Here is an 11772-nt window from a genome sequence, read left to right as displayed (position 1 = left end):
TTTATTTATTAATATACATTTATTTTATATATTTATTTATTTTACATATATTTATTTGATATTTTTATTATATATTTATTTATTTTGTACATATATTTATTTGATATATTTAAAATATATTTTTGATTATTTATTTATATATTTATTTTATATTGTTATTATATAAATATAATTTTCATACATATATTTATTTTATACATTTCATATATTTATCTAATATATGTGATGTATATATATTTATTTGCGATAATGAGCTGCTTGTAATTAAGCAGGTCGTTTCATGTTCCTCCTGCTGGGTCAATTATATCTCTTGGCTATTGATGATCCTAATCCTGTTGTTGTGCCCCCCCCCCCTTCTTGTGTAATGAGGGGGGGGGGGGGTGGAGCTAGTGTTCAATGTGCTCGCATCACTTCCCATGCAACGGGCCTGATCTGCTCGGCTCACGTTTCAGAGGCTCTTTTATAATCCGCCCGGCAACCGAATGCTTTTTTAAAAACGGATCACTCTTTAGCTGCTGAACATGATCATGTGATCTCTCTTATTGATCGGCACGCAGCGTGTCATATCTGCTCTTTTTGTGTCTCCTCCTGCAGGAGGACCCTTGGTGTTTCCTTCCCTCTTCCCTCACTCCTTATTTATCCGTCTCTCCCGTCTGTCCTCTGAATAAAGGTCCTCTGCCACCGCGGCTCTGCCTCGTGTCTCTGAGCTCCAGTTGTCCCTGGAATGCACTCGCGACTAAAAATAGATCGTGAAGCCGACGCCGAGCACATCGGCATTCTTCTTCTGTGGTTTATCCAAACGCCGACCTTTCAAAACAATGTGGGAACCTGAATTTATTTAAATGGGATGCGAGCGTGAACACGTCGGAGGAGACGTTAACGGTTCGAGACGGCGCCAATAAAGAGACTCAACTTTTACAACCGAGTGAGAACTCCTCTCTAACTGAGGATCTCTGGACTAAAGAGGACCAGGTCCCTTAAGTTCACTACATTGAACCCCTCAGTGCTGGTCTCTACTGGGTCTGGTCCACGGTGGACCAGATAAAAGATCCTCGCTGGAACTTCAACTGTGATTAAATCTGTCAAGGTCAAACCTAAAGGCCGACTCCCGACCTCTACTGCTTATTATGGTCTGTTGTCATGAATAAAGTGAGTGAGTGTGTGTGTGGAGGGGGGTTCTACCTGAACTCTGACCGTGGATCTTTAAACGTGCACCTGAGAGAGAACTGGAGTTCTTCCAGAGGAAGGGTCTCTCTCTCACTCTCTCTCACTCACTCACTCACACATGTGAAGTAGGAGGCCTGCTTTCTGTCCAGCTCTCTCCTCCTTGGGTTTCAATTCCAAACATGGTGATCCTTGTAGGGCTCCCTATGGACGCCTCCCCTCCTCTTCCTCCTCCTGCTCCTCTCCGCCGGCCGGCCAGAGAGACGAAGAAGGGAACGCCGGAGGAGCGAGAGGGAGGAGGGGACGCAGAATGAGAGAAGAAGAAGATGAAATAGAGCCGTGAGAACGTCTCCAAACACCTGCCTGCTTGTTTGTTTTTCCACACCAAACGACAACAACAACAACAGCAACACCGCTGCAGCGTCCGCTCCCCGGAGGTCGCCATGGGCAACGCCACGCTGCTGGACAGCTTGCTGTTCCCGCCGCTCTGTGCCGGCTGGAGCAACGCCACGGAGGGCGCCATGTACCAGCTGGGCGGCGCCATGCTGTTCCTGGGCTACATGGGGGGCAGCGGCGCCCACGGCTGCCTCTACATCTTCGGCTTCCTGGTGCCCGCCCACGGCTGCCTGGCGGCGTGGGGCTGGCTGACGGCGTGCGGCCTGGACGTGGCGGCCTGGAACCTGCTGCTGCTGCTGGCCTGCCTGGCCCAGGTGGGCCACCTGCTGCGCCGGCTGCACCGCGAGCGCGTGCGCGGCGGCGAGGAGCTGGGCGCGCTCTACCGGGCCGTGTACCTGCCGCTCGGCGTGCCCGCCGCCGCGTTCAGGGACATCGCGGGCGCCTTCGACGACAAGGTGGTGGAGCTGAAGGCGGGAGAGACGTACGCCGTGGAGGGCAAGACGCCCATCGACCAGCTGTCCTTCCTGCTGTCTGGGAGGTGTGTGCGTGTGTGCGTGTGTGTGTGTGTGTGTGCGTGTGCATGTGTACACGCCTGTACTCCACGAGGATAAAAAGTGAGAACATTTATTTAAACTAACGAGAATTCCAAAGTTTACATTATACACACCCCGTGTGAATTAACATAAGAATTTAACAAATCTCCAGAACTTTTCCCAAACTTTAAAAAAAAATTTTTTTCAATAACTTTTCCAGGCCTGGAAAAAACACATTTTAAAATTCCAGAACTTTTCCAGGTTTTCCATGACTGTCAGACCCTGTAACACGGCATGCGGGAGGGAAAGCAGCAATATTTCAATATAGCAGATTTTTACTTTTTTTGTGTCTGAATTTTCCACATTTATTGTGTTTTCGATCTTTTTTTTGGAAATTAATTCCACTGAAAAATAGAGACGCTGGGTTATTTACACAGTATTATAATGTGTATTATTGATGTGTCAATATTTAATTTAAATATTTCAGTTCTCAATATATTTCAATATAGCAGATTTCTACTCAGTCCAGAATTTATCTTTTTTTTGGTGAATTAATTCCACTTAAAATACTAATGTAGGGAAATGGAGACGCTGGGTTATTTAACCCTCCTGTCGCCTTCGGGTCAATTTGACCCGATTCAATGTTTAATGTCGGTGTTCTTTCGGGAGTCAACAAACAAACATAAAGTACCTCACACTTAAACTTGGAAAACAATATTAATTCTAATAATTTTCTGGAGATTTTAATAGCTGGGGTCATATTGATCTCAAGGGTAAAATATGTTAGTAAATATAAAGGTAACAGGAGGGTGAAACATTGAATCGGGTCAAATTGACCCGAAGGCAACACAAGGGTTAAACAATTTTATAATTTGTACATTATTGACATGTCATGATTTTATTTTAATATTTCACAGTTGTATATCGTGACAATCAGAACCTTCGATGTGAAAATACCAAATTACAAGTTTCTTAAACCTGCAGAACGATTATTATTCCTGTGATTGTCTAGTGGATACAAGGCGTAGACGTCGGCATGGCAGCATTATTATTATTATTATTATTATTAATAAGTTGTGTTTGAGGCCCACTCGCTCTCTTTTGGCTCTGTGTTTGGTCTCCACCGTCTCCAGTGTGTCAAACTCATTTTCCCCTTGCGCCACATCGGCGTCATGGCCGCCTTCAGCTGTGACTGAAACGTATAAACTACTCTCCCACATAGTGTAAAATAACTATTTGGTTATTGTTTATTTGAGTGTAGAAATATTGTACATAAGAACATTTCTCTAATATTATAACATACATTTGAAACCTTCAAAATAAAAGCACAGCATATTTTTCATAAATGTCTTTAAGAAAAGGTGATCATGTGTCTTTCAAGCTGTCAGGGGCCACAACAAATGAAAATGTCTCTAATATTATAACATAAATCCATTTAATGTGACACCTTCAAAATAAATGCACAGCATATTTTTCTTACATTTCTTTAAGAAAAGGTGATTGTGTGTCTTTCAAGCTGTCAGGGGCCACATAAAATGACGCGGCGGGCCGGATTCGGCCCACGGGCCTTGTGTTTGACGCCTGTGCTCTCGATGCTCCTCAGTGTTCCCCAGCTGCTCTCTAGCGGTCTGTCTGGTGGTAAACAGTCAGCTTTTAAAGCCGTCGGCTGAGGCTGGAAACGATGCCGACTGAACCGAAATAGAAAAGTTGGGACTGAAGAACCCAAACTCTGAGCTGGAAGATGCTAGAACGCTGCCTGGAGCCAGCGGGTTGAGACTCTACCGCGTGGTCAGTGACCTCACGTTGAGAAGTTGAAGTAGCAGCAAATGGGAGTACTCGACTAAAGTACAAGTACCTCAAAATCTCACTTCCGCTCACTGAGCGACACGCAACAACTGAATATAGTAACAGTTTCCTAGGGATGTGTAGTTCAAAACTGCAGTAATGTACAGTACTGTCCAGTTTACGTTACTTTTTTCTTGTGTTATTACATTTAGCTAACGCTGTCATGCTAAGTGACTTACAATCATGTGACATGAACACACCGTAGACAAGGCTACGGGGAGCCACTCAGGGTTCAGTGTCTTGCTCAAGGACACATGGACTAGGGCGGGGATCGAACCGCCAACCTCCTGATTGAAAGACGGACCTACTGACCACTGAACCCCGAGTTTAAACTTCTTCCTTTGGGAAAGAAGTTCTTTCTTTTGACTTTCTCTTGGACACTTGCAAATATATATATATTAAAAACACCCATATATATATATATATATATATATGGGTGTTTATATATATATATATATATATGTATACAGGACTGTCTCAGAAAATTAGAATATTGTGATGAAGTTCTTTATTTTCTGTAATGCAATTCAAAAAACAAAAATGTCATGCATTCTGGATTCATTACAAATCAACTGAAATATTGCAAGCCTTTTATTCTTTTAATATTGCTGATTATGGCTTACAGCTTAAGAAAACTCAAATATCCTATCTCTAAATATTAGAATATCATGAAAAAGTATACTAGTAGGGTATTAAACAAATCACTTGAATTGTCTAATTAACTCGAAACACCTGCAAGGGTTTCCTGAGCCTTGACAAACACTCAGCTGTTATAAATCTTTTTTTTTACTTGGTCTGAGGAAATATTAAAATTTTATGAGATAGGATTTTAGAGTTTTCTTAAGCTGTAAGCCATAATCAGCAATATTAAAAGAATAAAAGGCTTGCAATATTTCAGTTGATTTGTAATGAATCCAGAATGCATGACATTTTTGTTTTTTTAATTGCATTACAGAAAATAAAGAACTTTATCACAATATTCTAATTTTCTGAGACAGTCCTGTATATATATATGGGTGTTTTTAAGAAGCAGACCGTTTCCTGCTGTCGGCATCGTGTCACAGGAAACGCATCCTCTTCCCTCTTCGTCCAAACATCCTCACGGCGCCGTAGATTAGCCCCGGAGCCTCAAGAGAAATACTGTAAACAGACTATTTCTGTCCGTGTCTCGCCGCTGTGTCGCTCTGCCAGACGGTTCAAATGAGATCTTTGTGCTCCTCTTCATCGCCTGAGATGAAATGTTGGCTCAGCGAGAGACAAACAAAAAAAGCAAAAAAAGCAAAAGTTCCATCTTCCATCTTCCTATTCAGCGAGCTAACGTTATCAACCTCCGTCCCCTCAGATGAACACTGGTTTTAAAACACATAAAAGAAATAAGTAAAGATTTGTCCATCTTCCTATTTTCCATTTGAAAGGCTAACGACTAGCTAACGTTATCCAACCTCCGGTTCCCCCTCAGATGAACACTGGTAGCTCACGTTAGAAATACATAAATAGAAAATAAGTAAAGATTTGAAGAAAGTATTTAGTTGAATATGAACATACATATTTCTATTAGCTTCTTATAACGACTAGCTAACGTTATCCAACCTCCGGTTCCCCCTCAGGTGAACACTGGTTGCTCACGTTAAAAATACATAAATAGAAAATAAGTAAAGATTTGAAGAAAGTATTTAGTTGAATATGAACATACATATTTCTATTAGCTTCTTATAACGACTAGCTAACGTTATCCCAACCTCCGGTTCCCCCTCAGGTGAACACTGGTTGCTCACGTTAGAAATACATAAATACAAATAGAAAATAAGTAAAGATTTGAAGAAAGTATTTAGTTGAATATGAGCATAAATATTTCTATTAGCTTCTTATAACGACTAGCTAACGTTATCCCAACCTCCGGTTCCCCCTTACATGAACCCTGGTAGCTAATGTTAAAAATACATAAATACAAATAGAAAATAGGTAAAGAATTGTGTGTGTGTCTCCCCCCCCCCCTCCCCCCCCCCGAAAAAAAGAAGAAGGAATTTAGTTGAGTTTGAACAGAAATATTTATATTATCTTCCTATTTTTCATTTAAAAGGCAAACGACTAGCTGACGTTATCCCAACCTCTGGTTCCCCCTCAGGTGAACACTGGTAGCTCACGTTAAAAATACATAAATAGAAAATAAGTTAAGATTTGAAGAAAGTATTTAGTTGAATATGAACAGAAATATTTATATTAGCTTCTTATAACGACTAGCTAACGTAATCCCAACCTCCGGTTCCCCCTCAGGTGAACACTGGTAGCTCACGTTAAAAATACATAAATAGAAAATAAGTTAAGATTTGAAGAAAGTATTTAGTTGAATATGAACAGAAATATTTATATTAGCTTCTTATAACGACTAGCTAATGTAATCCCAAACTCCGGTTCCCCCTCAGGTGAACACTGGTAGCTCACGTTAAAAATACATAAATAGAAAATAAGTTAAGATTTGAAGAAAGTATTTAGTTGAATATGAACAGAAATATTTATATTAGCTTCTTATAACGACTAGCTAACGTTATCCCAACCTCCGGTTCCCCCTCAGGTGAACACTGGTAGCTCACGTTAAAAATACATAAATAGAAAATAAGTTAAGATTTGAAGAAAGTATTTAGTTGAATATGAACAGAAATATTTATATTAGCTTCTTATAACGACTAGCTAACGTAATCCCAACCTCCGGTTCCCCCTCAGGTGAACACTGGTAGCTCACGTTAAAAATACAATTAGAAATGTTGCCCAAACATGAACAGAAATATTTCTATGAGCTTTTTATACGAGCTACTTCACAGATTTAGGTCAATAATTCTAAGTATTAATTTACAAATAAATCATGATGAAATGTTATTAAGATTTAATCCCTGAAATTCACAAGTCAGAAATCTGCTGCATGAATACATTTTATTTGCCCCTCCTTGACAGCAGCAATAATTATAACAAAAATACAACATGCATTATATAATGTGTTTAAAGGCCTTTGTGATTAATGAGTTGTTACTTTCGCATTGAAAATGCGGAAGGTTATGTTTTGATCGCCGTGTATTTATTTATTTATTTGTATGCGTGTTACTCGCATAACTAAAAAAGTATTAAACCGAATTGCATGAAATTTGGTGGGATGATTGGTTATTATCCGGGGACCATTTGATTAGATTTTAGGATCGATCAGGTCAAAGGTCAATGTCAAGGTCATGAAAAGGTCAAAATCTTCTTTTTACCATAGCGCGGTCAATTTGTATCCAATTGGCAAGCAACTAATGCCAAAATGTTCTTAATTCAATGACCAATCTTGTGATATGCGAAGGTATGCGCTCTACCGAGTGCCCATTCTAGTTGTTAATACATTTGTACTTTTACTTTTGAATGCATGCGTTTGACTTGTTGAGTTTGCACCACTGGTTAGTTGTGACTTTCAATCAGACTTTTACTGGAGCGTCATTGTCTCGTCTTCAGAAGGTCAACTAAACAGGCCGAATAGTTTTAATCATTCCTTCCAGTAGACGTCAGCTGATTGACACGAAGCAGCTCACGGAGGATAAAACAGAAACTTCACGTCGAGAGTTCTGGATCATCTCACCACGCGGAAGTTATTCTCTTCTTAAAATAAAACTTCCTTCTCCGGGAGCAATGTCCCGATTGAACTGATTCCTGAAAGAATCCTGGCAGAAGAAGAAGAAATGTGGTGTTTTCAATGTGTCTGGAAGGAGGAGGAGGGTGGAGGTGACCAGCAGAGAGTGGAACCGATTTAAAGGATCAACAACAAAGATGTTTAAGGAAACTCATTGGTTAAAAACACTGCTTCAAATGTAAACGTCAGCAAATTTTCAGCAAGTAAAAGTACACATTTTTATATTTTCATTGAAATTTATTTCTAGCTTTCATTTTAATTCATATGAATTCGATGTATTTTTTTAATAACATTTTGTCGCTTTGTAATTCATTTAATTTTATATTTGTTTCTTACATTTTTTAAACTGTATTTTCTTCTATCTTTCTACATTTATATTTTACACACAAAGCCAATTCTTTGTACATGTGAAACTTTCTCGGCAAATATTGTGATTCTGAATAATATTTTCAATAGATGGTGAATACAAACTGATTTTACCTTCATTAAAATGCTTCAGTGTGTTTTCTAGTGTAACAGAATAGAGCTGAATAGGCACATGTTGTACTTTGCTGATGCCGGCGTTGAACCCTGACCCCTGACCCCTGAACCCCTCAGTGGGTTTCAAGACTCGGTAACTCGATAGTCTTCAGATTGACCACAGTTGCACCGGAGAAGATATTCACGGAGGCGTTCACCCAGAGCGACCTCCAGCTCTCATGATCACCTCCTCATCCCTCTCTCTTTAAACCCGGTGTCCTCGCCTCTCTGCCGTAGGATCAACGTGTCGTTGGAGGGCCAGTTCCTGCACTACATCCACCGCCACCAGTTCCTGGACTCTCCCGAGTGGGAGTCCGTGAGACCGAGCGAGGAGGGGCAGTTCCAGGTGCGCTGTGTTTTACTACGCTAGCTGTTCCCCCCCCTGCTTTCAGTCGTTATGCTAAGCTAAGCTAACAACCTGCTCATACTCAGGTGTTTCACTCCTACTCCCCCAGGTGACCCTTACTGCCGAGGAAGACTCCCGCTACATCTCATGGCGGCGCCGGCGTCTGTATTTGGCGATTTCGAAGGACCGCTACATCGCCCGCGTCTTCTCCGTCATGCTGGGCTACGACATCGCCGAGAAGCTCTACAACCTCAACAACAAGCTCTACCTCAAAAGCGGCGTGCTGTTGGACATCCGCCTGCCCAGCCTCTACCACGTGCTGGCCCCCTCCTCGCAGGGCAGCGAGGGCGGCAGCGGCAGCGACGGCGGTGGCGGCATCGGCAAGGAACACCTGCAGGGCGAAGACCCGGCGCCAGCCAACCAGATGTCCGATCTGGACCAGTTTCAGCCCTACCTGCAGGGACCGAGGAACCCCCGCCCGGACGAACCCCAGGGCCCGCAGCATGAGCGCTATCAGCACCCCTGGGTGTCAGACCCTGATCTGCCCACCGGTGAGGACTCCACCAGCCTGGTCCTGGAGGACTTCACCGATGTGGCGGGCTCCTTAACGGATTATGGCAGTGAGAGGGATTATTTGAGGTAGAGGGGCACGGTGCTGCAGCTAACACACGGGGTCACCACTTAAGAGACGCGTAAGTACCGCACCTGGGCATCGAGCGTGTGGGGGGGTCGCACAATTCCTACTAACCTGGCTTCTCACTACGGCAAATGCATTTATTCAAGAATTATTTTACGTGATTAGTCCACGTTCTATACCTAAACCTAATTAAAGTAATTGAAGATCTTTTCTGAAACCTAACAAAGTATTTTACGATCTTTTCCGCCACCTTAATATTTCACGATCTTTTCCTCAACCTAACCAAGTATCTTATGAGCTTTTCCTAAAACTAAGTATTTTACGATCTTTTCTGCAACCTAAATATTTCCCGATCTTTTCCGCAACTTAAAAATGTTACGATCTATTCCTCAACCTAACAAAGTATTTATCGATATTTTCGCAACCTAAATATTTCAAGATCTTTTCCGCAACCTAAAATTGTCACAATCTTTTCTTAAACCTAACCAAGTATCTTCTGAGCTTTTCCTAAAAGTAAGTATTTCACAATCTTTTCCTCAACCTAACTATGTATTTCATAATCTTTAATCGAGCCTAACCAAGTATTTTATGATCTTTTCTGCAACCTATATATTTCACGATATTTTCCTCAACCTAACTAATTACTTTACGATCTTTCCTAAACATAAACCTAACTAAGTATTTCATAATCATTTAACGAACCTAACCAAGTATTCCACGATATTTTCCTCAACCTAACCAAGCATTTTTACGATCTTTTCCTCAACCTAACCAAGTATTTCACGATCTTTTCCGCAACCTAAAAATGTCACGATCTTTTCTTAAACCTAACAAAGTATTTTACGTTCTTTTCCTCAACCTAAATATTTCACGATCTTTTCCTCAACCGAAATATTTCACGATATTTTCCTAAACCTCACGAAGTTGTTCCCTGTGAAGACAGAACTTCGTACGCACGTAACGATCGGGAATCGTTTGGGCCGTTTAACACATTCTCTCTGTGGAGGAGAAACCCGTCACGTTATCAGGATGTCAGTGTGAGTCTGATGATGATGATGAAGAAGATGATGATGATGATTCCTAACCGAAGCTCCGATGTCGACCCCGCAGGAAGTGGTAATGACGTTGATGTGCCGCCTCGATTCCAGCGTGGCAGAGCGCCGCTGGCTCCCACCGACACGCCCAAACTGTGAGAACGTTTCCTCCTCGCTCTTCGTCCCTGCTCGTCTTCCTCGCTTCACGTCGTCGGTCCTGAGCGTGAAGAAGGACTTTTAGCCCGGTGTGGAATGTTTTCTGGCCGACGTTTTAAAGCTTCTCCGGCCTCTGAAATCTGCCCTGAGAGCCCGACGACAGCGAGGAGCCGACGCGTGTTCAGTTAAAAGTGAAACGTCTGTAATTTAAGGTCAAAGCTTCATTCAGTGATTCTGTCCCATCAAAGATGGACGCCTGCAAATAATTCGGAATTAAATTATACTTAAATATTATTCCATGTCATAAAAATGGATTTAGTGATACTGAAACATTTAGTTGGTTTCATCTCATTTATTATCATCGGTTTGATTTGGATTTCACGTTTGTTTCCACATATAAGAATATTTATATAACTAATGTACTTCTCACTCAAGTCTGCGTTACACGTAACATTTAGTTTTGTATACTTCTCGAGATCTTTCCAGACACATATAAACAGTTTAGTTCTTCTCTATTTCACTTTCATATTTATTTTATTTATCTGAACCATGACTTCTGGAGGTCCACCTCTTGTTAACCTTATTTTAACATATATGTTTGTAACTAATTGAGTATATTATACACACATGTGAACTGTGAATTTCATTATTTGTCCTGTTATTGATTTGCAAAATACAGAAAAAGAACTAAAGTGATGAGTTATTTTCATGGGGCCAAGAATTCTCCATAAAGATCTTTGTGTGCAGTGAAAATGTCATTTGTTTTCTGTTGCTGTCGATTTCCTGTCTGACCTCTGAACTCTGAGTTCATAGAACCAGGATTTATCTTTAAATTCAGGAACATCCCCAAAAGAATCTTCCAGTGATGAAGTTACCCCTTTGGACTAAAGTGGTAGTGTTGGTTCTGGTGCCCCCTGTGGACTAAAGTGGTAGTGTTGGTTCTGGTGCCCCCTGTGGACTAAAGTGGTAGTGTTGGTTCTGGCGCCCCCTGTGGACTAAAGTGGTAGTGATGGTTCTGCCCCCTGTGGACTAAAGTGGTAGTGTTGGTTCTGGTGCCCCCTGTGGACTAAAGTGGTCGTGTTGGTTCTGGTGCCCCCTGTGGACTAAAGTGGTAGTGTTGGTTCTGGTGCCCCCTGTGGACTAAAGTGGTAGTGTTGGTTCTGGCGCCCCCTGTGGACTAAAGTGGTAGTGATGGTTCTGCCCCCTGTGGACTAAAGTGGTAGTGTTGGTTCTGGTGCCCCCTGTGGACTAAAGTGGTCGTGTTGGTTCTGGTGCCCCCTGTGGACTAAAGTGGTAGTGATGGTTCTGCCCCCTGTGGACTAAAGTGGTAGTGTTGGTTCTGCTGCCCCCTGTGGACTAAAGTGGTAGTGTTGGTTCTGATGCCCCCTGTGGACTAAAGTGGTAGTGTTGGTTCTGGCGCCCCCTGTGGACTAAAGCGGTAGTGTTGGTTCTGGTGCCCACTGTGGACTAAAGTGGTAGTGTTGGTT

General features: G+C 41.9%; 2 protein-coding genes across 7 annotated transcripts in view; both read left to right on the top strand.

Annotated features, from left to right (window-relative positions):
- The window catches only part of LOC130204808 (cytochrome c oxidase copper chaperone), a 2261-nt gene extending 1575 nt beyond the window's left edge, over positions 1-686 (top strand). For all 5 annotated transcript variants that reach the window (XM_056431775.1, XM_056431785.1, XM_056431777.1 and 2 more), the window contains exon 4: positions 595-686. The gene's annotated coding sequence lies outside the window, so the exon portion shown is untranslated. The remainder of the gene's footprint in view (positions 1-594) is intronic.
- A 91-nt stretch (positions 687-777) lies between these two features.
- Positions 778-11043, top strand: popdc2 (popeye domain containing 2). 2 transcript variants are annotated; one of them, XM_056431768.1, is made up of 4 exons: positions 778-2098; positions 8350-8458; positions 8568-9009; positions 10206-11043. In XM_056431768.1, the coding sequence occupies exons 1-4, from the start codon at positions 1608-1610 to the stop codon at positions 10286-10288; spliced, it is 1125 nt and encodes a 374-aa protein (XP_056287743.1). In that variant the 5' UTR covers positions 778-1607; the 3' UTR covers positions 10289-11043. The 2 variants fall into 2 exon arrangements, with proteins under 2 accessions (XP_056287743.1, XP_056287737.1); XM_056431762.1 differs by having other exon boundaries at positions 8568-9150; positions 10206-10296.
- Positions 11044-11772: the final 729 nt, after the last annotated feature.

Source organism: Pseudoliparis swirei, chromosome 2, assembly GCF_029220125.1.
Source record: "Pseudoliparis swirei isolate HS2019 ecotype Mariana Trench chromosome 2, NWPU_hadal_v1, whole genome shotgun sequence".
NCBI lineage: Eukaryota > Metazoa > Chordata > Actinopteri > Perciformes > Liparidae > Pseudoliparis > Pseudoliparis swirei.
The sequence above is the reverse complement of the archived record's forward strand: the minus strand, read 5'-3'. Positions and strand labels throughout refer to the sequence as shown.

Excerpts from the sequence above, each read along its gene's own strand:
- popdc2 (XM_056431762.1), top strand. The coding sequence starts at position 1,608 with ATGGGCAACGCCACGCTGCTGGACAGCTTGCTGTTCCCGCCGCTCTGT. Across the intron at positions 2,099-8,349 it reads TCCTTCCTGCTGTCTGGGAG|GATCAACGTGTCGTTGGAGG; the intron begins GTGTGTGCGTGT and ends TCTCTGCCGTAG. Across the intron at positions 8,459-8,567 it reads GCGAGGAGGGGCAGTTCCAG|GTGACCCTTACTGCCGAGGA; the intron begins GTGCGCTGTGTT and ends CTACTCCCCCAG.